Source organism: Eumetopias jubatus, unplaced genomic scaffold (genome assembly GCF_037043125.1).
Source record: "Eumetopias jubatus isolate StellerSeaLion01/CBP00866 unplaced genomic scaffold, mEumJub1_p1.0 scaffold_9, whole genome shotgun sequence".
Lineage (NCBI taxonomy): Eukaryota > Metazoa > Chordata > Mammalia > Carnivora > Otariidae > Eumetopias > Eumetopias jubatus.
This window is the reverse complement of record NW_028274815.1, coordinates 13,073,022-13,100,025: the sequence shown is the minus strand read 5'-3', so window position 1 is coordinate 13,100,025 and position 27,004 is coordinate 13,073,022. Positions and strand designations below refer to the sequence as shown.

Below are 27,004 nucleotides of genomic sequence, written 5' to 3'. Positions count from 1 at the left end.
AATAGTCTATTTTAGAAAACTGAACTCAGATACTGAAAGGGCTATTTTAAACCTGCATTTAATTGTTGCATTCCATAATGGTCTCTTGGTTTTTTGTTGTTTTGTTGTTGTTGTTGTTGTTGTTGTTTTGAGAATTCCCACGGATTGTCTTGCTCTAGTAAGACTCTAGTAGTTTATATTCCACGGGGACTGCCAAGCTCTTTTGAGGGACACCGTGGTATTAATGATCGATGAGAATATTCAAGGCATTTTCCCAGTTGAGTGCCATTACTTGTAGTGTTAAAACGTTTTGAAAACACATTTTAGCCATTAACTCATTTTTATTGTCAGATGAAAGTGCTTTAATAGACTCACTCTACTTCAGTTCTCCTCCTTCATCTCAGAATGAAATCATCTGTTGGATTCTTGGCAACCCATTTGGCAACACAATGGAGAACCTTACGACTTCGTTACCGAAGTGGCAGATGGGGAAGGGCATTCCAGCCCAGCCCAGCTATCTAAAATCACTAACCTGGCTTAGCAAATTCTGGCTCCTGGAATTTATAAGCTGAGCTACTTCATTCCACTGGTGCATTTTGTTCCCCCCCAGCAAAACAGGTGCTTATTTCGTTTAGGCAATGCACCTTTATTTTAGTTGAGAGGTATTTTTTTTAAAGGCACCTATTTTATATCTAATGAAGTATAGGCTGATGGTTAACTGGTTTTGCTTATAATTCAAAGCAGTCAGGTCGTGTAAATGGTGTACTGGGGGGTTCTGTGGTGACCAGAGAAAGTGTCTGGGGGCCCTGTGAATAGCAGACTATCAGCACAGACTGTCTTTCCTCCTGGGACATCTCCCTGAAAGCTGCTGATGGTTCATTGGCGGCAAGCCAGAGGGGTTGTTTTGCTTTGCAGGGCAGTGTGGGGAGCCCACAAGCCTCTGGTGTCACGGGCAGCCACTGCCATCCTGGTCCTTGTCATGATTTCTCCAGCTTTAAACTTTGTTGATTAGGTTGAAAGGTAGATTGTCTTACTAGCCTTCCTAGTAAGCCTCCTCACAGACAGCCCCCAGAAACTTTCCTAAAGCCGGAGCTGGTCTGCTTTTCTCTATTCTGCTGGGAGACATCTCGGGGCGCTGTAGTAGTTAGGAGGTCAGACTTCAGATAAAACTACGTAAGGCCTGTAGCAGGATCCAGCTGGAGGCCCTGGCCTGAGAGCCGAGACCAGGCTCCCCTTGGAGCTCTGCTCCCAAGTCCGGGCAAGTAACTGCCCAGGTTATCAGTTCCGAGATTTTTTAATTTCAATAAACCAGTAAAATTTCAAAATAAACTTTGGGGATTTAGGATGCAACTCTCACCTTTGCTTTGTAAAATAAGTAAAAACGCTGCTGCATAAACATGTTTGAATAGCTTTAGCTTTCTGCAAGCCTCATGACATAGCCTTTGTTTTTCATGTTTTGCCCTAGACTAATGATGCTTTGTAACCACAGGGCAGAGTAGTTAAGGATTGCTTTTTTTTTTTTTTTTTTTTTTAGCGTTAACTGTGCGCTAGGCCCTGCGCTAAGTGCTGGGGGTACCGTAAGGTATAAAAACAGCCCTGCCCAAGAAGACCTGACCTTGAGAGAGGTAAGGGATAAAGGGTGTAATCACTCACAGTCCAGGCTGATAGGCACCATGACATAGTCAACACAGCATGTTGGATGAACGGAGAGAGGTAGAGCTCACTCGAGGGAGGGGATTTTGTTTTACCTGAGGTGGGGTCATAGAGTAGGGAGGAGTCAGGGGGCTCCTTCTGAAGGCCCTGGTTTCCAAACTCATACTTCAAAGGGAATTCCAGGGAGGCACTTGCCAAAACCAGTGCTTAGAGGTCACATGGAATTGGATTCCAGACCCTGCTCTGCCACCTGTGGGCTTGAGAAAGTTTCTAAATCTTGAAGATTCTTTCTTTATCTCTAAAATTGAGATAATAACTGTTCCTACCTCATATGGTTGTTGTAAAAATTAAAATATGCTAATACATGAGAAGTTCTCATCACTATGGCCTGCAAAGCATTAAAAAATGTTAGTTGTTATACTAATTGGAAGCAGAAGGAGAAGCATGTGCAAGGGCCCTGAGGCAATAAAGCGCAGGGCTCCTTTAGAGAAACACAGGACGTGGGGGGAATGTAGGGTCCCTGGATAGGGAGGAAGACAGGGGACAGAGGAGATGAGCAGAGGCCAGAGGCCAGGTTCTTCTGTGCTCAGTGCATGTATCTGAATGCATTCCATCCTGCAGGCACTGGGAAGCAGTGGAAGCCTATTAAGCAAGGAAGTAACATAATCATATTTGTGCTTAGAGAGAGGGCGCTGCCAGTCTTATGGAGATGAATGGCAGGGTAAAAAGATGAGTCAGGAAGATCGGTCTGGGGGTATTTGCTGGATGCAGGCAAGTTCTTCTTGGTGTTTTAGAATTAGAATAATCAAGGTAGGGGCAGAGAGAAGTGTGCACAATTGTATGAACCATCCATGGGGATGTCCCTGTTAGGTTGCCGATTAGCACATTCTGGTGAGACCTTATGAACTTGGAGCAGAAACCCTCCAGTGGCAACAACACACTGCACTGTACTCTTTATGTCTTAAAGAATGGATTGGATGTCCCATTTACTTTTTGTGTTGGCGGTTGGAGCATGAGATCAAGAGGCAGGATATCTCCATTTTGGTCCCTTCCTTGGCCCTAATGTGTTTTGGGTCCTTGAGCAACTGCTTTTTGGTAAAAATAGAAGCTATAAAAAGATGATCCCAGTTCTAATACAGAATGTGTTGTGATGACATTTGGGACTCTGGATCAGGAAGTTCAGAATCCATCTGGAAGACTTAGGGAAAGACCCTACACCTGACCTGTGAGTTCTGGTCTGTAAAATGGGTCCAATAATACCTTTTCTACATTTGACACATGCTGATGTTGAGGGTGAATGTGGCCAGACACCTTTTGGACAAAGATGTGATATTATATGAATATATGTCATTGTTGTGTTCGTGATTGGTCTGTGTCTTATATGCTATGCTGCAGAAAAATGTTAGGATCAACCAGGACTTCTTATGTCACAAAATATTGATTTTAAAAAAAAGATTTTATTTATTTATTTGATAAATAAAAGAGAGAGAGAGCAGCAGCAGTAGAGGGAGAGGGAGAAGCAGGCTCCTCGCTGAGCAGTGAGTCCGATGCGGGCCTTGATCCCAGGACTCTGAGATCATGACCCGAGCCCAAGGCAGATGCTTAACCTACTGAGCCACCAGGTGCCACCAGTCACCCACGAAGTCTTTGATTTCTTAAAATCTTTGTGCCAGGGGCAGGGATGTTAAGTATTATAGATTCTGGAAGGTATTGGCTCATTCCAAGTGCTAACAAAACTCATCCCTTCTGATGGAGGCATTGGGCATTTGTCATCTTAGACCTTAAGGAAAAAAATATTAGCAGGTAAAACCCTGCAGGGCCACTGTTTTATGTATTTTTTTTCCTCACCTTCTGTTCTTATTGATAAAGGTGATCTTGGCATTGGAATTCTCCTTTCAAATAGTCTTAGCTACTAAAGAAATCTTCTGAGGGCCTATTCTCTAATCAAGAAAATTGGCGTTGAAATTCTGGTGGATGCAGGAAAAGGTCAGCGTTCACAATAATGTCTGCACCCTGGGCCTGAGTCCTTTGTTATGTCTTACTTAGAGTAAACAGATTAATTTCCTCACAAACTATGACCACATTTTTTAAAAGCAAGCTCAGTTTGGTTTTATTTGGTTTTACACTCTGGGAATGCTGCTAATGCTATTATTCAATTTTTCCTTCCAAACAAAAACAGAGTTCCAAATTATACACACACACACACACATACACACGTGTGTGTGTGTGTGTGTGTGTGTGTGTGTGTGTGTGTGTGTCCTTTAATTTTCTCCTCTCTTTTGGAACTGGAAATGTTAGCAGAGAAATATTTTTTAAGAGTCTTTGTTTTCTACTGAGGAAGCTTAGAGCTAACTCCCATGGAAGTCATTTTGCTCCCAGAGCCAAGAAAGTAGTCGTAGAAAATACAACATGCACATCCCAAATTGTTTCCCATGGGAGATGAGGGCTTCCCTTGGCAGGGACATGTGGGCCTGTCTCTACAGGCACTGTTAACACTCCTACAGTGGCTAGAGAAACGCCCTCATTCTAGACTACTTGGAAAAAAATGCAAAAGGACCCATTTCAAAATTATATAGCAGTAAAAGAACCTTGAGGAATAAGCCCTCTGTATTTGGAAGACTTGACGAGTCACCCAGCTTGTGCCTTTTGCTCTCCTCTCGTCCCTATAAATACCACCCCCCTCCACCCCCCACCTGGGGAGCTTCTCTTGGCCAGTCCAGATCCATAGGGTGCTTCGTGCTTTCAGGACAGCTCATTTCTATTAAGCCAGCTTTTCTGGGACACTCCACCTACAATGGTTTTCACATCCCTCCCTATCTATGGCATTGAGCAGTGCTCCTGTGAAACAGGCCGCTTTGGAATGGAACAGAAACTGTGGACCTTCTTCCAAGAAAAGAGAGTGCATCCGTGTGATAGCAGGTTAGCCTGCATGCAGTTTCCACAGCACATGGACTCCCAAAGTGCCCAGGCAGAGACCACCTAGGGGTCTTGAGCTCCAGGTCTCCTCCTGTGGGGAAGAGAGCATAGACTTCGGAGTCCCAGACTCACAAAGTCAAAGATGATTTTATCTTTTATTCTCCTGCAGGGCTCAGAAGGTGCTTTCACCACCTGAACCTCTTTTTCTTCCAATAAACATGAAGATAATTATAGTGAACTCAAGGGTTGCTATGAGTTTTGAGTGAACTAAAATGTGTGAAAGCTCAAGCATAGCACCAGGCAAAAAGTAAGCATTCAATAAACTGTGGATGTTCTTGTCCCTCTCATGTATAGTAACATAATAATAAGCTATAGGGGCACCTGGGTGGCTCAGTCATTAAGCATCGGCCTTTGGCTCAGGTCATGATCCCGGGGTCCTGGGATTGAACCCCGCATTGGGCTCTCTGCTCAGCGGGAACCTGCTTCTCCCTCTCCCACTCCCCCTGCTTGTGTTCCCTCTCTGTCAAATAAATAAAATCTTTAAAAAATAATAAGCTATAATTCTTCTGATTGGTTATTAATATGTACCAAGTACGTACTGTTACTTTTACATTCAATTAACATTTTTGAGCACTTACCATTTATCAGAAATGTGTTATATGCTTCCTGGGTAGATCAAATTCTTTTTTTTTTCTTTAAATTTCTTTATTGTTATGTTAATCACCTTACATTACATCATTAGTTTTTAATGTAGTGTTCCATGATGCATTGTTTGTGCATAACACCCAGTGCTCCACGTAGAACGTGCCCTCCTTAATACCCATCACCAGGCTAACCCATCCCCCCAACCCCGTCCCCTCTAGAACCCTCAGTTTGTTTTTCAGAGTCCATCGTCTCTCATGGTTCGTCTCCCCCTCTGATTTCCCCCCCTTCATTCTTCCCCTCCTGCTATCTTCTTCTTTTTTTTTTTAACATATATTGCATTATTTGTTTCAGAAGTACAGATCTGTGATTCAACAGTCTTGCACAACTCACAGCGCTCACCGTAGCACATATCTTCCCCAATGTCTATCACCCAGCCACCCCATCCCTCCCACCCACCACCACTCCAGCAACCCTCAGTTTGTTTCCTGAGATTAAAAATTCCTCATATCAGTGAGGTCATATGATACATGTCTTTCTCTGATTGACATATTTCACTCAGCATAACACCCTCCAGTTCCATCCACGTCGTTGCAAATGGCAAGATCTCATTCCTTTTGATGGCTGCATAATATTCCATTGTGTGTGTGTGTGTGTGTGTGTGTGTGTGTGTGTGTGTGTGTGTGTGTGTGTGTGTATACCACCTCTTCTATATCCATTCATCTCTCAGTGGACATCTTGGCTCTTTCCACAGTTTGGCTGTTGTGCACATTGCTGCTATAAACATTGGGGTGCACGTACCCCTTCGGATCCCTACATTTGTATCTTTGGAGTAAATACCCAGTAGTGCAATTGCTAGATCGTATGGTAGCTCTATTTTCAACTTTTTGAGGAACCTCCATAATGTTTTCCAGAGGGGTTGCACCAGCTTGCATTCCCACCAACAGTGTAGGAGGGTTCCCCTTTCTCCGCATCCCCGCCGACATCTGTCGTTTGGTTAATTTTAGCCATTCTGACTGGTGTGAGGTGCTATCTCATTGAGGTTTTGATTTGGATCTCCCTGACGCTGAGCGATGTTGAGCACTTTTTCATGTGTCTGTTGGCCATTTGGATGTCTTCTTTGGAAAAATGTCTGTTCATGTCTTCTGCCCATTTCTTGATTGCATTATTTGTTCTTTGAGTGTTGAGTTTGATAAGTTCTTTATAGATTTTGGAGACTAGCCCTTTATCTGATATGTCATTTGCAAATATCTTCTCCCATTCTGTCAGTTGTCTTTTGGTTTTGTGGACTGTTTCTTTTGCTGTGCAAAAGCTTTTCATCTTCATGAAATCCCAATAGTTCATTTTTGCCCTTGCTTCCCTTGCCTTTGGCGATGTTTCTAGGAAGAAGTTGCTGTGGCTGAGGTCGAAGAGGTTGCTGCCTGTGTTCTCCTTTAGGATTTTGATGGACTCCTGTCTCATGTTTAGGTCTTTCAACCATTTTGAGTCTATTTTTGTGTGTGGTGCAAGGAAATGGTCCAGTTTGATTCTTCTGCATGTGGCTGTCCGATTTTCCCAACACCATTTGTTGAAGAGACTTTTTTCCATTGGACATTCTTTCCTGCTTTGTCAAAGATGAGTTGACCATAGAGTTGAGGGTCCATTTCTGGGCTCTCTATTCTGTTCCATTGATCTATGTGTCTTTTTTTGTGCCAGCACCATACTGTCTTGATGACGACAGCTTTGTAGTAGAGCTAGAAGTCCAGAATTGTGATGCCGCCAGCTTTGCTTTTCTTTTTCAACATTCCTCTGGCTATTCGGGGTCTTTTCTGGTTCCATACAAATTTTAGGATTATTTGTTTCCTTTCTTTGAAAAACGTGGATGGTATTTTGATGGGGTTTGCCCTGAATGTGCAGATTGCTCTACGTAGCATTGACATCTTCACAATATTTGTTCTTCCAATCCATGAGCATGGAACGTTTTTCCATTTCTTTCTGTCTTCCTCAATTTTTTTCATGAGTATTTTATAGTTCTCTGAGTACAGATCCTTTGCCTCTTTGGTTAGATTTATTCCTAGGTATCTTATGGTTTTGGGTGCAGTTGTAAATGGGATCGACTCCTTAATTTGTCTCTCTTCTGTCTTGTTGTTGGTGTATAGGAATGCCACTGATTTCTGTGCATTGATTTTATATCCTGCCACTTTACTGAATTCCTGTATGAGTTCTAGCAGTTTTGGGGTGGTGTCTTTTGGGTTTTCCACATAAAGTATCATATCATCTGCAAAGAGTGAGAGTTTGACTTCCTCTTTGCCGATGTGGAAGCCTTTGATTTCTTTTTGTTGTCTGATTGCTGTGGCTAGGACTTCTAATACTATGTTGAATAGCAGTGGTGATAGTGGACATCCCTGCCGTGTTCCTGACCTTAGGGGGAAAGCTCTCAGCTTTTCCCCATTGAGAATGATATTCGCTGTAGGTTTTTCATACATGGCTTTTATGATATTGAGGTATGTACCCTCTATCCGTATACTCTGAAGAATTTTGATCAAGAAAGGATGCTGTACTTTGTCAAATGCTTTTTCTGCATCTATTGAGAGGATCCTGTGATTCTTGTTCTTTCTTTTGTTAATGTATTGTATCACATTGATTGACTTGCGGATGTTGAACCAACCTTGCAGCCCAGGATTAAATCCCACTTGGTCATGGTGAATAATCCTTTTAATGTACTGTTGGATCCTATTGGCTAGTATTTTGGTGAGAATTTTTGCATCCATGTTCATCAAGGATATTGGTCTGTAATTCTTCTTTTTGATGGGGTCTTTGTCTGGTTTGGGGATCAAGGTAATGGTGGCCTCATAAAACGAGTTTGCAAGTTTTTCTTCCATTTCTACTTTTTGGAACAGTTTCAGAAGAATCGGTAATAATTCTCCTTGAAATGTTTGGTAGAATTCTCCTGGGAAGCCATCTGGCCCTGGGCTTTTGTTTCTTGGGAGATTTTTGATGACTGCTTCGATTTCCTTAGTGGTTATAGGTCTGTTCAGGTTTTCTATTTCTTCCTGGTTCAGTTTTGGTAGTTGATACATCTCTAGGAAAGCATCAGTTTCTTCCAGGTTATCTAATTTACTGGCATAGAGTTGCTCATAATATGTTCTTATAATTGTCTCTATTTCTTTGGGGTTCGTTGTGATCTCTCCTCTTTCATTCATGATTTTGTTGATTTGGGTATTTCTCTTTTCTTTTTGATAAGTCTGGCCAGGGATTTATCATTCTTGTTAGCTCTTTCAAAGAACCAGCTCCTACTTTCGTTGATTTGTACTTTTGGTTTCTATTTCATTGATTTCTGCTCTGATCTTTATAATTTCTCTTCTCCTGCTGGGTTTAGGCTTTATTTGCTGGTTTTTCTCCAGCTCCTTTAGGTGTAGGGTTAGGTTGTGTATTTGAGACCTTTCTTGTTTCTTGAGAAAGGCTTGTATTGCTCTATACTTTCCTCTTAGGACTGCCTTTGCTGCATCCCACAGATTTTGAACAGTTGTGTTTTCATTTTCATTGGTTTCCATGAATTTTTTTAATTCTTTAATTTCCTGGTTGACCCATTCATTCTTTAGTAGGATGCTCTTGAGCTTCCATGTATTTGAGTTCTTTCTGACTTTCCTCTTGTGATTGAGTTCTAGTTTCAAAGCATTGTAGTCTGAAAATGTGCAGGGAATGATCCCAATCTTTTGGTACCAGTTGAGACCTGATTTGTGACCTAGGATGTGATCTATTCTGGAGAATGTTCCATGGGCACCAGAGAAGAATGTGTATTCCGTTGCTTTGGGATGGAATGTTCTGAATATGTCTGTGAAGTCCATTTGGTACAGTGTGTGACTTAAAGTCTTTATTTCCCTGTTGATCTTTTGCTTAGATGATCTGTCCTTTTCAGTCAGGGGGGTGTTAAAGTCCCCCACTATTATTGTATTGTTGTGAATGTGTTTCTTTGCTTTTATTAATTGCCTTATATAATTGGCTGCTCCCATGTTAGGGGCATAGATAGTTACAATTGTTAGATCTTCTTGTTGGATAGACCCTTTAAGTAGGATATAGTGTCCTTCCTCGTCTCTTATTACAGTCTTTGGTTTAAAATCTAGTTTGTCTGCTATAAGGATTGCCACCCCAGCTTTCTTTTGGTGTCCATTAGCATGGTAAATGGTTTTCCACCCCCTCACTTTCAATCTGGGGGTGTCTTTGGGTCTAAAATGAGTCTCTTGCAGACAGCCTATCGATGGGTCTTGTTTTTTAATCCAATCTGATAGCCTGTGTCTTTTGATTGGGGCATTTAGCCCATTTACATTCAGGGTAGCTATTGAAAGATATGAATTTAGTGCCATTGTATTGCCTGTAAGGTGACTATTACTGTACATTGTCTGTGTTCCTTTCTGGTCTATGCTGCTTTTAGGCTCTCTCTTTGCTTAGAGGACCCCTTTCAATATTTCTTGGAGGGCTGGTTTTGTGTTTGCAAATTCCTTTAGTTTTTGTTGTCCTGGAAGCTTTTTATCTCTCCTTCTATTTTCAATGACAGCCTAGCTGGATATAGTATTCTTGGCTGCATATTTTTCTCGTTTAGTGTCCTGAAGATATCATGCCAGTCCTTTCTGGCCTGTCAGGTCTCTGTGGATAGGTCTGTTGCCAGTCTAATGTTTCTACCATTGTAGGTTACATATCTCTTGTCCCGAGCTGCTTTCAGGATTTTCTCTTTGTCTCTGAGACTCTTAAGTTTTACTATTCGATGTCGGGGTGTTGACTTATTTTTATTGATTTTGAGAGGGGTTCTCTGTGCCTCCTGGATTTTGATGCCTGTTTCCTTCCCCACATTAGGGAAGTTCTCTGTTATAATTTGCTCCAATATACCTTCTCCCCCTCTCTCTCTTTCCTCTTCTTCTGGGATCCCAATAATTCTAATGTTGTTTCGTCTTATAGTATCGCTTATCTCTCGAATTCTGCCCTCATGATCCAGTAGTTGTTTATCACTCTTTTTCTCAGCTTCTTTATTTTCCATCATTTGGTCTTCTATATCACTGATTCTCTCTTCTGCCTCATTTATCCTACCAGTTAGTGCCCCCATTTTTTATTGCACCTCATTAATAGCCTTTTTATTTCAATTTGGTTAGATTTTAGTTCTTTTATTTCTCCAGAAAGGGTGTCTCTAATAACTTCCATGCTTTTTCCAAGCCCAGCTAGTATCTTTAAAGTCATGACTCTGAACTCTAGGTCCGACATCGTACTAATGTCCGTATTGAGTAGGTCCCTGGCAGTCAGTACTACCTCTTGTTCTTTTTGTTGAGGTGATTTTTTCTGTCTTGTCATTTTGTCCAGAGGAGACTAGATGAATGAGAGAACAAAATGCTAACCGGTTAACAATGTCCCCAGAAAATATACTCTAAATAAATCAGAAAAGCCCTGAAACCAGGGGAAAAGAAAGGGAAAGAAAGAAAAAAGAAAAAGATAATAGCAAACAAAAGAGAACAAAACAAAACAAAACAAAAAAACCAATATGATCAATTATGATCAGGCTGGTGCATAGATCAGTGCCACACACTAGATTTTGCGTGTATTTTGGTCTGTTAGAAGAAAGTGCCTCCCAAAATTTTAAAGAAAGAAAAGCTTATATATGTACAAAATTAAAGGTTGATACAATGAAGGGATGGAATATGACTGTAAAGATGAAAATTATAAAAAATTTGTAAAAGGAATTGATAAGAAGTTGTTTGAACAAATAAAGAGGATTTAAAAAAAAAAAGAAAAAAAGGGAGAGAATGTGATCAGGCAGGAGACTAGAAGAAAGCCATACACTAGAGATTTAGGGTATATTTTGATCTGTTAGAAGAAACTGTATCTTGGCAACCCTATCAGCACCCCTCTCACTCCTGAGAGCTTTTTCTGTATCCTTGCTTAATAAACTTCTATCACTGAAAAAAAAAAAAAGAAGAAACTGTATCTCAAAATTTTAAAGAGAGAACAACCTATTTATATAAGCCAAAAATAAGGGTAACTACTATGAAGGGATAGAATATGACTCTAAAAATGAAAAATAAAAATGTTTTTATTAAAAATGGGATTGATAAGATGTTGGTTGATAGAGGGAAAAAGAAAAATTAAAAAAAAATAGTGAACTTTGAAAGACTAAAGAATCATGGTAAAAAAGCCATGAACTCTATGTGCAGTATTCCCCTAGTGCTGGAGTTCTGCCGTTCTCATTGATCGGTAAACTTGGTCTTGGCTGGCTGTTCTTGCTGATCTTCTGGGGGAGGGGCCTGTTGCCATGGTTCCCAAAAGTCTTTGCCGGAGGCGGAATTGCCCCGCCCTTGCTGGTCCAGGCTAAGTAATCTGCTCAGGTTTTCTCTTGGGAGCTTTTGTTTCCTGCAAGCTTTCCTTACAGCTTTGGAGGACGAGAGTGAAACGGTGGCCTCCCAGTCTCTGCCCTGGAGGAGCCGAGAACTCGGGGCCCCACTCCTCAGTGCGCCCCCAGAGAAAAGCAGTCAGTCACTCCCGTCTCCAGCCACACTCCGTGCTCACCCGGCCTGTGACTGAGAGTTTCTATCTCTGGCACCGGAGCCGGTGTGGAGTCTCCAAACCCAGCAGATACCTGCGGTGCACTCCCGTGCTGCTCTTCCCCGGGGAGGCAGGGGAGTCTCCCTGGATCTACCGCTTGTTGGGTCCCCGCTGGAGGAGCAGTGGCCCGAATGGGCCACAGATCACAGTTTATGGCAACCCCAAGCTGAGAGCCCGCACCTCGGCTCCGTCTCTGCAGCCGGCTTCCCCGCTCCGATACCCGGGAGCTCTGCCGCTCTCAGGCACCCCCGGTCTTTCTGTGACCCCGAGGGTCCTGAGACCACACTGTCCCGCGAGGGTTCCACCCCCCGCTTAGCCACTGCAGCGACGTCCCTCAGCGGAGCCGACTTCTAAAAGTTCCGATTTTGTGCTCTCCGGCTCTATCACTTGCCAGAAGCGGCCGACGGAGGCCCCCTCCCCCGCCGTCTATCCTCCCGAATATCGCCTCGGATTCACTTCTCCGCACGTCCTACCTTCCAGAAAGTGGTCACTTTTCTGTTCAGAGAGTTGTTGCTATTCTTTTCTTCGATCTCCTGTTGAGTTCGTAGGTGTTCACAACGGTTTGATCCCTATCCAGCTGAATTCCTGGGACCAGATGAAATCCAGGTCTCCTACTCCTCCACCATCTTGCTCCACATGGGTAGATCACATTCTTAAGCCTGTTGCTATCTCCCTAAATAGAATATACATCCCCTGAGTGCTGAGGCCATGCCTTCTGTCATTGCATACCCCACCCCCATGTGCCTTATGTAGTCAGGGTGTTCAATGAGTAATTGACTAAATCCCTCCAGTAGTTATTACATGTGTCTTTTTTAATTTTAAAAACAAAGTGGGGCGGGAGGGGAGAAAGTTTCCACCAAACTGCTATCAGATTCCCTTGTCTTAGGATAGGAGTTTCCTTTTTCCTTTTATTTAGATAGGTCACTGTCATCAAGAGAATCAGTGTTGAGGAAGGCCAACACTGGAAGGAACCAAGTCTCCTGGGACTGAGTAGGCAATAATCCTAACTTCCTCTTCTTTAGATTGCTGGCAAATCTATACGTTACCCCTTTGTCCTTTGGTACTTCATTCTTTTTCTTTTTCTTTTTTTTTTTTTTAAGTTCAGTTAGGCTGACTTTTTTTTTACCTTTTTATTTATTTACTTATTTTTATTATTATGTTAATCACCACACATTACATCATTAGTTTTTGATGTAGTTTTCCATGATTCATTATTTGCATATAACACCCAGTGCTCCATGCAGAACGTGCCCTCTTTAATAGCCATCAACAGGCTAACCCATCCTCACTCATTCTTTTTCAATGGAGATGTTTCATGAGTCACTTTGGCAGGGTTTTCTTCATTAGATATTTATGTTTTTCTTGGACTTTATGCTATATTTATGAAATCGGACACAATCATAGACACAATCATTTGGTTAAAATTTGCAGTTTTCAATGATTTTTCTAACATTTACTAAAAGAGTGACCTAGTTGTTCCTATTTTCAGAAACATTATCAGCAAATATCAGCTGTGCTGATATTTGCATGGCATTTTACAGTATACACGATCTTTTCATGCCCATTTCATTTAGTCCTTGCAAGAACATCATGCAGAAGATATTATTATATGACCATTATGTAAGATGAGGAACCCAGGACACAGAGCTGAAATGAATTGCTCTAGAATAATGGGAGAATTGGATGGTGCTTTATATTTGTGCAGCTCTTTCAAATTTTCCTGGGTGATCTCCTTCATCTACTACTTACGGTGTACATCTTTTGAGAACACCAGTTGGCCATATTGTTATTTTGATCTACTCTGTGCTTCAAATCCTCAAGACTATGTCTTAATCTTTTTCCGTGAATCCTAGCTTACAATGCCATGGGAAAACAGGTCCAGCCAATAGCTAAGGCCAACCGGCCAAGAACCCAGTAGACCTTTGCTTTGGTAGATAGAGAAGGGGTGGTCCTGGAAAATCCAGCCATGGAAGAAGACTGGTGCCTCTAAGAGCAAAGGGCCATCCAGAGTGGTAATTGATGAGAGCCAACTTCCAATGCTATCCTCTAAAAGCAAGAGACCTCCCAAGTAAACGAGTCAGAGAATGTATTTGCAGGGCCCACCCCCTAATAAGTTCTTATCCAACTTGATACACCTTTCCTTTCTCTTCATCTGATAGCCAAGACCTTGTCCCGTTCCCTTGCTGCACCTCTACCAGGCTCTCCTTGCAGAAATGAATTCAGATCTCACAACACTCAGGTGCACACTGTAGCTGTTATAGTAAGTCCCAGGAAGGCTTCACTTCAAGATGATCTCTGAAGATGTCGAAGGAGTTGCGTGTGTGTGTGTGTTTAAAGTAAGCCTACACCTCACAATATAGACCACATACCCTTTGACTAATAAACATGCTCTATACATTATTATTTGATCTCTTTTATGCCTGGAATCCCTCTTACCATCCTCTTTTGTGACTTCTATTTCTAGTATTTTAGTACTTTAGCATCTACATTTTTGGCTATACTTCTCTCCTTCAAAATGGTTCTCCTCCCCCTGTTGCATTACCGGGGAGAATTTTCCTGTCCCTGGAACTTACATAAACAACTTCTTTCCTATAGAAACTGCCAAGAATCATCATCAGAATCACCATCATCATTTTAAGGGACTCAGGTTAAGGTCCTCCTAGGAGATGCAGAGCTCCTGCTGCGTTTCTGTATTTGTTCTGATAGAAGTTCCCACACCACAGGGGAGAATGGCAAGTAGCTGGCATCCCTTGGGACAGACCCAAATACAACGTGGAAACCAGAACTCCCGCTTTCTCAAGCACAGCCCCGGACTGCCTGCCAAGCTGTTCTGCCACCCATTCAGCTGCGAAACCACTTCTGTGCCTGCGGGAGCTGGGAGCCTTGGCTCCTCCTCAGATATGAATGACTTCCTCTGTCTACTCTTAGCCAGAGGAGATTTCTCTTTGTCTCAGCTGCCTCTTAGCTATGATCAATTTTTCCTTTTTCTTTTTAACCCAAAAAAGCAAACAAAAAAACAAAAAAACAAAAAAACTCTACTTCTTCAGCATAACCCATTTGTTTTTATTTTCTGGACACCAAATCTTGAAAGAGACCATTTTTTCTCCTTTACTTTGGCCAGCAGAAGCTCAGGTCAAAATTGAACACTCATCGGGGGCCTGGGTGGCTCAGTTGGTTAAGCAACTGCCTTCTGCTCAGGTCATGATCCCGGAGTCCTGGGATCGACTTCCACATCGGGCTCCCGGCTCAGCGGGGAGCCTGCTTCTCCCTCTGACCCTCTCCCCTCTCATACTGTTTCTCTCTCTCTTGCTCTCTAATAAATAAATAAAATCTTAAAAAAAGAATTGAACACTCATCTGCAGTAAACATGAAGACCTTGAGCCCCAGATGTCCTATAATTCACGTGTTCCTTGCCTCTCTATCTTCATCTTCCTGTTCTACTTTTTTTTCTCTTCTCCCCACTTTTGCTATGTAAATATTTGCATTCTCTAATAGCATATAATAACTTATCTTACGTTCTTTTATTGAACAAGGTAAAATATTTTTTAAAAGTCTTCATATAAAGAATTAAACCATCTCACTCATAATGTGCTGCATAGAGATGTATTTTCTATGCAGTGAGGAGTTATTTGCAAAGATTGCAGAGTCACTGCCAGGAGGATATGGCTGGGGTGGTGGTGGAAACCCCACAGATGAGGGTCCCTTCCAAGTGGACCCTGGGGTCTCTTCTCACTGACCGCCTGTGTAATGTTAACTCACTTTGAAGACCTGAAATCAGAATACACTTCCATGAATTCTTGGTGACCTTGAAGAGGAGCAAGAAGCATCAAATCTTTCTGTACTTATTCAAAGAGTGTGTATGGAAATGCAGGTTCCACGGGATTGGACTTGACCCCTAATACTACATAATGTCCCAAAGTCATCATTCCAGACAGTTCCTTTTGGGGACATTCTAGAAACATCTAGAATACTGGGAGTTCCTTAGTTGACCGCAGTTGATGTTAGAATCATGTTGCAAAATGTTTGACCGTATCAGCCAACCAGCTGAAATGACCTTTTGAACAGATAGAATTCTGTAGCTGGCTGATATTTGAGTGTGTCTGTTACTAATTTTAAAGGCTTGACATATTTTCTGCCCAGGTAGTCTGACAGTAAAATCACGTACAAGACAAAGTTTTAGGAAGGAGCTAAATCCATTCACATCTCTTGCGACACATTAATAGCACAAAACAAGGAAAATCAAGAATATTTAACTTCCATTAAGGCATTTTATGTGAAAGTTGGGACTGCTGCTAAACAGTAGAATCATCTTCGTACCAGAAACATCTCCGGGTCTGAATTGGAATTGTTCATTAAGCTGGATACAGATTCTTTCCAAGAGACCCAGGAGGGTTTGTGAATGTTGCCCAGTGGAAGGGATGGACTACACCAGTTCTAACCTTTAATTTGGCAGAATCTACCTCATACAGAGCTTTGCTCAAAAATATCTTAAATAGAAATGTGCATTAAAGGCACAGGAAGAAGAGAAAAATGACAGAAAGAATAGGGAAGATTCTTTTGGAAGAGAGAAGCATGCTATTTGCTTCCCAGTGCACGTGTGTGGGTGTGTATGTGTGTACACACAACACACACACACACACACACACGTACGCACATGCCCAGATTCTCACATGTCTCAAGGTGGCAGAAGTCTAAGACGTATCTTGTCCAACCTTCTGCCCAACACATAATTCATTTCTATAATATTTTTACAGGCTGATAGAGAACATTTCTACTTCAACACTGCCAGTTACAGGAAACTCACTATTTCACAAGGCAAATCCCTCAATATTCAGACAACTGGAATGGTTAAATTTTTTTTTCATGACATTGAATGAAGAGCTTCTTCAGTTATTTCTTCAGTGACCCCAGCTCTCTTTGCTAGAGCTGCATACAACCTATTAACCCATCTTTCATAGGATAATCCTAAATAAGTATTTGAAGGCTGTTATAATCATGATAATGATGATGGTGGTAATTATCATCATCATTATCCATACCAGTAGTACATAACATTTCTTGAGTACTTCCTGTAAGTGATTCGCAAAGCATTTTATATGTTGATCTCATTAATCCTCAGGACTCAAGGAAATAGATACATTTCAAAAATTCATTTTACAGATGAGAAGACTGAGGTTGGAGAGATGAAGCAGCTTGTCCTGGCTAACAGAGGTAGCAGGACGCAGAACTAGGTTTGAAATTGGGCTTCCCCAGGCTCTTTTCTAGCTTCACATTAGTGGCCTATTCCGTGGATGATGTGTGCAGGTGTTTTCTCAGGGGAGTATTATGAGGACTAAAATATCACCTTCTGATATTTTAGATATCATACTACATACTGTCTCACACAAAGCACTCTCCGCTCCTCACATCTTTCGTATAGTAGTGTATTTTTAGGAATTCCTGTATCAGCATAAACACTGTCTGAAGCCCTGTGCACAGAAAACTGCAGCCCTGCGGTTTTCTTTTACTGGTCCAATGATTTTTCAAGTTGATCCTTTACAAACTGAGGTGTCTGAGTCACGAGGTAGAGAAATGCCTTCCACAGAGCACAGCACCCAGCATCAAACTGTGGCTCCATGAATATGTGCCAAATGAATGAATGGACCAGTGGCCTCCTGAAAAAGATAGTTTAATGCCTAGAGCTGAGAGCAGTAGAAATTTTGCTGATTACCTAGTAAAACTATGTTTTCCCTATTCTTTTTTGTTAAGTTGGGATTGCAAATATATATCACATCTGTATTTCTCTGTTGATTTGATCCCCTCGTGCAATTACACTGTAATTTGTTTGAAAATAGCTTTTTGGATTAATATCAATACTTTCTCATGTTTGCACTTCATGAAGTAGCCAATCTTGTTACCACTGAAATGTCAAATTATGAGAGTTTCTGACTTGCCAGGAAGTTGCACGTCTGGGACATCTGGCTTCCTGTATAGGCCATGAGGGGTCCCTTGGGCTCTAAGTCTGTGTTTTCTAAACTCTTTTCCTCAGAAATTTTAAGAAACTTTCCTTTCTGGACAGATATTTTAATAATATCCTCATTGTGCTTGTCCATTAACATGGTATTTTCCTACATCAGTAGAAAGGAAACAAAGAAATGCTGAAGTATTAACTGTAAAGATTCAGGGAATTGGTGAAGGGGAGAAGGAAACAATGCAGAATATACCTAAGCTCTGCCTCCTATAACTAAAATACCTGATTCTTAGAATACCATGTTCTTTGGTTAATTGTCATTATAGTAAATGAGACACAAAACACAAGTGTATTTTCCAGAGACAGCTTGTGACATTCTTCTCACTGTCATACATTGTATGGTTTAGACCAGATATCCCTAACTTTTAGAGAGCCAGAACCTCAGAGATATTTATCTGTCCCTGATTTAGGATGAAGTTGCTAAGTTATTAGTCATCACCTGGTATGGAGATGCTTTATATCTGCTCTTCAGATGCAACTAATGGGGGTCCAGTGTGATTTATGCAAGTCCAGCCCTTTAAGATGTCTATTTTTTTTTTTCTTAGAAGAAGAAGCAGCAGCAGCAGCAGCAGCAGCAGCAGCAGCAGCAGCAGCAGCAACCGAAGTCTATTTTTCATCCTGCTAATGGTGTTTGGTTTTATGTTGCCTCTCCTAGGTTTGCTGGGATGGGAAACCTGCTCAAAGTCCTTACCAGGGAAATTGAAAACTATCCACATTTTTTCCTGGATTTTGAAAGTAAGTTCCAAAAATTAAAAGATGATGATGGGAACTTTTTTGCTTTCTTTATAGCTTGTTGATAGAGAAGCTATAACATAAAGATTTTTTTTTTAAATTTTATTATGTGATACTTAAACCCACATGTCACTATGCGTTTCTTTCTCTGAGTCTTCAAAGATTATTTCATTTCTTTCTTTTCTATTATTTTTTTTTAAAAATCTAATAGAAAATCTTTTTAACGTGTCCATGGTTTTCTTTGACTTTAGAAACACTTTCATCAGCTAGCATCAATCATCATCATGTATTTTTCTTAATAAATTTTATGAAACACTATATTATATTCTAAAGAAAAATAGCACATGTAGTAAGTTACATAGATTAATATAAAACAAATATCACTAGACATGAAAAAAATTATCAAAACTATAAAATAGACTTATAGATTATTTTTGAGTCATCTCTGTCTGTTGTTTATGTTATTTGATTATATAAAACTATGTAAAACTTTTGAGAATTACCCCTTTTATCTGAAGGTTATGTTTCTTTTATCAAAAATTTAATTTTTTTTTCCTAAGGTAAAATGGCTTGTGAATTATGACTGAAAAAATATTGGGTTTTTTTTCTTATCTTGTTTATTTTCTTGATTGAATATATTTGCTGATGAGTGACACATCTTCAAATTTATCAACTAAGCTCATATTTCCACCTTCCTATTATGTTCCCCTTTTCCTAAATTACAATTCCACAAAAGCAAGCACATTAAATGTACTTTTTTCCCCAGTATTTACCATTTGTTGCAGACTTCAACCTGCATTAAACTTTAATTTTTCAAGTGTTTATGTATATTAAAAAATAAGTCAGAATTTCCTTACATATAGATTAAACTTGCTAACAGAGATTTTCTAGGTAAAGGCTAGAAGTCCCTTCAAAGATACAGTAAAGCAAAAGGAGACTGCTCCCTAGATATGTCTTTTCAGAATCTTCGGTAGGTCTCAGGTAGTTGCATGAAAAGGAAAAGTAACCCCGAAGCTCATGTGTTCTAAAAATAATATTGAAGATTCTAGATTATATTCAGTGAAGGAGATTCCACTTCGACTTAACTCATTTTGCTGCTGCTGTTTGGATGGATTTGGTTGGGTAGGTTTGGGTTGGATTTGGCTGGGTTTGGTAAGTGGCACAGGTGAGGTCAATACCAGCTTGATATGACACATCAAAAGAAATGTTTTTTTTTTTTCCTGGTGTAACTTTTACAACTCCAATACACATATCTTTGTTGTTGTTGCTCTTGTTGTTAAAATGAAGATTTATTAATAACTTTTAAGAATTTTACAAGATAAATGACCTAATATCCCATCCCCCTAATCTTACTAGTTGCATGTTTAGTTGATCCCTTCCCCTTCTTGTCATGTGCATGTTACACTGTTGCATCCAGCATGTACAAAGTCCAAAACAGTGGTGAAGGTAAAATACTCCATTCACTCAAAACTTGTGTGTGTGTTGGGGGGGGGGGCGCATATAAACACCTAGGGGAGTTAAATGCCTGCACTTAATTTTGAAGCTCTAAATTCCACATGCACCTGCACATCCTGCTCATAAATGCCTACCAGGTTCAGTGGCCCCCATTTGTCCATTTAGCTGTTCTTGCATTCTTGGTTTTCCATGCTTTTACAAAAAGTAATATTGAGTTCTTTGTCAAGACTAATTTGAAAAGCCTTCCAAGTGAGAAAATTACAATCTGCAGGGATTTAAAGCAGTGGTTTTCAACGGCTGTTCTCTGGAGTACCAGGCTTCTGGGGTTATGCCTCAGGGGGTCCCCGGCCCGCTGCTGCAGAAGGACTGTCGCTCTTCCTCTCTCCTAAGACCCAGCACTCAAGTCTGCTCAATCTTGTACTTTGGATAATTTCTTAATTCTTTTTTTTTATTTTTAAAAAGGTCAAGGTGGCTAAAACGAACATTTAAATATCTTGAATTTTGATGATGGTTTATGGTACCAAAAACTCCATTTGCAGATACGCTATAGTATCTTCAACAAGGTTCCTTGTGGACTAGATTCTCATGCCTTGGGGCTCATTAGGACTAGAGCAGTAATATATAAGGAAAACATAAAACTATAAATTTACCCAAAAAAAATATGTGAACTGTTTATATCCCCGCCAACCCCAAGGAGAAGGTTAACATTATTTCACTGAGACTCTGAAACGATAAATAGCTGGGCTAACATCACATAGGGAATGAGTGAGGACCTGAGATGGAGCACAGGTCTCTGGCTCTCCTCCTCAAGAGCCCATCTCAAGCAGCTCTGAGGAGTGTGACAGCCATCATCCTATTTCTGACTAGAGAGCATCTTTGTTATCTACGAACTAAGACATCTCATGGAAAAAATGTTTTTTTTTTCTTGATCCTGAAAAATCCTCTTTCCTAAAGGTGGTTTTCAAAAAAGAATGGTGATGGACCAGAGGGTAGCAAAGGTAGACTGTGGCCATGATTTCTCTGTGAGTCTGTAGATTTCAGCTCAGCACAATAGCGGTCTGTGCAATATGCTTATGAATATCCACGTAAGCCAGGCAACATCAGGGAGACAGAGCTAAACAAGCACAGTCATTGGAGTCTGAGACTGGTGTGCAGGGTAATATAGGCACATTTTTCGAGACAAGATAAAAATAAGGGGCTTAAGACCACACTGTGGTCTGGGAGTAAAGAGGAAGAAAGAGCATGCGTCTAGTTTCAGGAAATGGAAGACAACAGAAGGAACTGGAGAGGTCTTCTAGCCAAAGGTGGCCTTTAGAGTGGGCTTTAAAGAATGGGTGCTTTTTCTATAAGCATATAGGGAGAGGAGTTTTCCAACAGTGGAAATAGGGATAGGAATAGGAAGGGCGTGTTTGAGGACTAGCAAGAGCCCCAATTTAGACAGAGCATCACGTGCTTGCTGAAAGGAAATGTGGGCAGAAATGGAAGGCTGGTTTGAGTTAGACCACAGCGGTTGCAGAAGCTCAGGGTTAGCGGTCCACAATTGTGGTTTGCCTTCAAAAAGAATAGCTGAACTCTCTGAGGGAAACCTCAAGAGCAGACAAAAGCTTGGCATGTGGGAACCTTAGGTATGCTCATGCTTAACGGGAGGGTGATGAGTCAGAGGATCAGGAAAAGAGACTACATTGTAGAGGAAAGAGAACATCTTACTAAACCGAGACTCCTGATGGCAGGGCCTGGGCCCCACTCAGGTTTGCAACCCAGCACTTCACCCCATGTTGAGCATGGAGCACGGATCACCAAACGAGCTTTAGTAACAGATGCTGGCCATGTGAAGGAATGGAATAGAACAGGCTGGATGGAGGCAGTCAGGAGAGCACAGGCAGTAAAGAAGGAGGGACTGTAAATGGATTCACGTGCTGCAGAACGCTCCAGAGGGATAAGGCTCAGGAGGGGATTGGCGGGGTGGGCTGTGAGCTGCCCAAGTACTGTAGCCACTGGCAGAACAGATTCAAGACGTATTGCTTTGCGTATAGAGTCTGGACTGCGAAGAGTTAAGGAGAAAGCAACGGAGGGAGGAAGGAAGGCCAAACAGCATGTAGCAACAGCTTAAATGAATTTGGCACCTCTACTTTGAGTGTTGAATATTCTTTTTGAAGTCAGTGATGGAATATAATTGAACTGGGTCAAATAGATGTAATTAAGCTGGATCAAAATATAAGACAAAATTAGATACATCTGTCCTCAGGCTTTCCAGTTGTGTAGATTTAACTTAAATTCTTGTCTGACCTTTGCAGGGAGTTCTACACTCTGTGCTCACATTTTTACACAACAATTTAACATCTTTTTTCTTGTTGGGTTTTTCTTTTTTACCACACTACTTTTTTTTTTTTTTTCTTTTTCTGTCTCTATCTCCTTGTCATATTTCCATTTCCTTTTTGAAGGCTGGGAGACAGAGGGGGAGTAAAATGCAACCTAATCTTGCCTCAGTGATGGTTTTGGGGACAGTGTACAGGACGATGGATGCTTGAAGATCTGTTGACGATTGTTTAATTGAATCTGCCCGTTATGGCACCCAAAGTGGGCAGCAGGCATTAGCCCTCCAGCAAAAAACTCCAGTGATTCCCAGACTGAAATGATCATTAGAAACATCTGGTGGATATAGTTTTTACATAGTGTCTGAGCTTCTCCCCAAATTCTGATTCAGTGGCCTAGGTCCAGGAATCTGTTTTTGCCCACATTTCCCAGGTGGTTCTGATGATCGGCCAGTTTGGGAACCACATTTAACTAACGCATCCAAGTGAAGCATTAATCCACCCCAGTGTTTGGAACAGTGGAGCTGACCAAGCAAACTTTTGAGTTCCCAGATCCAGAGCTGAAGTCTCCGGAATTGGTCACAGAAGACTCCTTTTAGTTTTTGGTTCCCTACTTTTCCCTTGCCGGGCAGGCGGTATAGAGTTAGCCATAAATGAGAACTCTGACTCTATAGAGTGACATACGTCCTCAGTCCTTCATACAGTATCCACTTTGGAGTAGAAGGTCTCCAAGACAGGTAGAAGTTCCAGTGGATTAAAATCTATGCAAGGGCACCTTGCTTCAGAGAAACCCTGTCACAGCAAACAACTCCATCTATCAAAACGTTCCTCTGGGGTCTGAGTAGATATTTCTCCAAAGATAAACAAATGACCAATAAGCACAGGAAAAAACATTCACTGTCATTAGCCAAGAGGGAAATGCACGTCAAAGCCACCATGAGATAGCACTTCACAATAAAAATAATAAAATGTGTTGGTGAGGATGTGAAGAAATTGGAACCTTCCTACACTGCCAGTGGAATGTAAAATGGTGCAGATGCTTTGGAAAACAGTTTGGCAGTTCCTCAGCTGTTAAACATAAAGTTACCCTATGACCCAATGATTCCACTCCTAGGTACATCCCAAGAGAAATGAAAACGAAGGTCCACCCATAAACTGGTACATAAATATTCACAGTAGCATTTTTTTAAAGACTTTATTTATTTGACAGAGAGAGACACAGCGAGAGAGGGAACACAAGCAGGGGGAGTGGGAGAGGGAGAAGCAGGCTCCCCAACTGAGCAGAGAGCCCGACGTGGGGCTCGATCCCAGGACCCCGGGATCATGACCTGAGCTGAAGGCAGACGCTTAATGACTGAGCCACCCAGGCGCCCCTCACAGTAGCATTATGCATAATAGCCAAAAGGAGGGAACAACACAAATGTCCATCAAGTCATGAATGGACACATAAAGTATGGTATATCCATTCACTTGAATATTATTGAGTGGTAAAAAGTCAAATATTGATGGAGGGATAACTTGAAATCATTCTGCTTAGTGAAAAAAAGCCAGCCACAAAAGAGCACATATTGTGGAATTCCATTTATGGGGAATGTCTAGATTAGGCAAATCTACAGAGATAGTTCATTAGTGGTCGTCTGGGCCTGGGGGTGTTGGGAAGAAATGGGGAGCAATTGCTTATGGGTACAAATTTTTTTGAAGGATAAGATGTTTTAAAATTGATGATGGTGATGATTTTACAACAATGGCCATATACTACATATCACTGAATACCTGAGATGGGTGAATCGTGTGGCATGTGAATTATATCACAATAAAGCCGTTACAAAAAAAAAAAAAAGCTTCTTTTAGAAAATCTGATTTCTTGCTGCTGGTTAATGCTGAAGCCATTCCATCCACTCAAAATAGATAATTTTTCTTCTTTGCCTGACTAATCCACTTTTTTAAAATTTATTTTTATTGAGGCATAATTTACATGTGCTGAAATGGACGGGGCTTGAGTGTATATTTCAATCAATTTTGACCAATGCCACACTCTGTTAAGACAGGATATTTCACTCCAGAGTTCCAGCATACCTGTTTTCTGTCAATCCCCTCTCCCTGACCAACACCCAGAAACAACTACTGATCAGATCTGATTTGTATCTCAAAGATTAATTTAGCTAATCTATAGTTTTGAACTTCATATAAATGGAGTTATAGAGTATATGATTTTTTATCTTTTTCTCGTTCAGCATAATGTTTTTTGGATCCAGCCATATTATTGCATGTATCATAGTGTGTTCCCTTTTTTGCTGAATACTCTTTTTTTTAAGATTTTATTTATTTATTTGACAGAGAGAGAGAGACAGGAGAGAGGGAACACAAGCAGGGGGAGTGGGAGAGGGAGAAGCAGGCTTCCCGCGGAGCAGGGAGCCCGATGCGGGGCTCGATCCCAGGACCCCGGGATCATGACCTGAGCCGAAGGCCGATGCTTAACGACTGAGCCGCCCAGGCGCCCCTTTGCTGAATACTCTTATTGTGGGACAGTTTCCGTATCCATTCTCCTGTTGATGATCACGCAGGCTACTTCCAGTTTTTGGCTACTATGAGTAGACATGCTGTGAACATTCTTGTAGAATCTTTTCGTGCATCCGTTCTCTTTTCTGAAATACCAAAGAGTAGACTTGCTGAGTCAGTTATATGCAGCTTTTCAAGAAACTGTCAAATAGTTTTCCAAATGGGATGTACTATTTTCCGTTTCTACCAGCAGTCTAGAGTGCTCAGGTGTAACACATCTTTTCCGAAACTTAACATTGTCAATTTTTTCCTTTCAGCTCTTTTAGTGACTATGGGATGTTTTCTCCTTGTGGCTTTAATTTGCATTTCCATGATAACTGATAATGTTGGACGCTTTTGCACGTGCTTATTGAATATTCCCTTAGCATTTTTAGAATATATTATCCACTCAAGTCTTTTATCCATTCTTACTTGTGGGAGTTCCTTGTAGGTGTTCTGGATACCTGTCATTCACGAGATAATAGCTTGCAAATGTTTTGACTCACTCAGTGCCTTGCCTCTTTATTTCTTGTTTTTGCATGAACAGAAGTTTTAAATTTTGTTGAAGGGCAATTTATTATTGTTTTTCTTTTGTACTAAGTGCATGCTATCTCCTCTTTAAGAAATTATGGCCCACTCCAAGGTCCTGAAGACATTCTACTGTTTCCTTCTGGAAGTTCTAGAAATTTAAGCTTCACATTAGACCAGTGACCAATCCTGAACTAATCTTTATTTATTTTATTAGCAAGGTGGTTTTTTTTTTTTTTTTCATGCGTTATCAACTTGTTCTAGCACAGGTAGATTGCTTGAATGCCATTATCAGAAATCAACTCACTGTAATATGTCTGGCTTTCTATTCTCCCCCATTGATTTATTGATCCTTTTCACCAAGTAATACCAAACTATGACAAATAATAAATCTTAAAGTCAAGAAGAGCAAGTCCTTAAAATTTGTTGTTCTTTTTCAAGATTTTGTTGACCACTCCAGTTCCTTTATTTTTCTAAATTAATTTTGTAATCTGCTTTCAATTGCTACAAAATCGCCTTGCTGGGATATTGATTATAATGATATAAAATCCAAAGTTCAGTTTGAGGAGAATTGACATCTAAACAATATTGATTCTTCTTACCTATGAGTATGGTATATCTTTCCATTTGTTTAGATATTCTTTGATTTCACTCAGCAGTGTCGTATAATTTTTAGGGATCTTGCGTAGCTTTTGCTAAATATATCATTAAGCATTTTATATTTTGACCATAACAGCTTTTTTATGCTTATTGTTTTTATGGCATATGTTTCCCCATCCTGTCTGTGCCTTTATCTTTACAGTGTATTTCTTGTAAACAACATGTAGTTGGCCCCAGCTTTTTCATCCAAGATGATAATATCTACCTTTTAATTGGAGTCGTTAGCCCATTTACATTTAATTAATGTTTGTATCTGAGCCTATCTTGACGTTGATTTCTATTTGTTGTATTTGCCCTTTGTTTTTCTCTTAATGTCTTCATGCCTTTTGATTAAATATAATAATTTTGGTATTCTCTTTGATCTTTTCCTTTTTTAAAAAAAAAAACTTTTTTTTAAAGATTTTATTTATTTGAGAGAATGAGAGAGAGAGAGTGTACATGAGAGGGGGGAAGGTCAGAGGGAGAAGCAGACTCCCCGCTGAGCAGGGAGCCCGATGTGGGACTCGATCCCGGGACTCCAGGATCATGACCTGAGCCGAAGGCAGTCGCTCAACCAACTGAGCCACCCAGGCGCCCCTCTTTGATCTTTTCTGTTGGCTTTTTAGTTCTGCCTCTTCATGCTTATTGTAGAGATTACAGGATACATCTTCAACTTATTAGAATCGATCTTCAACATGTATTCTTCATTTCATGAAGAATTAAAGACTCTTGTCACAGATCCTTCCCCTCTTGTGCTCTTGTATGTTTTGCTTCTACATCTGCTAGAAACTCCCCATTGCAATGTGTGGTGGCCTTTTCCTTTACTTTAAACTCTCAGTGTGTGTGTGTGTGTGTGTGTGTGTGTGTGTGTGTGTAATTTAAATAGATATTTTCTATTTGTGGACATATTTGCTGGCTCTGGTGTCCCCCGTTCCTTCTTCACAACTAGGTGTCTTTGGTATCATTTCACTTCCGCATGGACTTCCCTGCAGAGAGGACTTGGATGGCATCTTATGCTTCTAGCATCGCATCTCCA

The 27,004-nt window shown here is 40.8% G+C and overlaps 1 protein-coding gene across 5 annotated transcripts in view; it reads left to right on the top strand.

Moving 5' to 3' along the window:
* Positions 1-27,004, top strand: part of CYRIA (CYFIP related Rac1 interactor A) — a 110,777-nt gene that overhangs the window by 61,566 nt on the left and 22,207 nt on the right. For 4 of the 5 annotated variants that reach the window (XR_003608468.2, XM_028099304.2, XM_028099301.2 and 1 more), the window contains one exon: positions 18,420-18,499. Coding sequence is in view for 4 of the 5 variants with exons in the window: in XM_028099304.2 (XP_027955105.1) it covers positions 18,430-18,499 (70 nt within the window). In the remaining variant the exon portion in view is untranslated. Of the gene's footprint in view, positions 1-1,513; positions 1,605-18,419; positions 18,500-27,004 lie in introns of all 5 variants that reach the window. The other variant, XM_028099303.2, reaches the window with a different exon arrangement.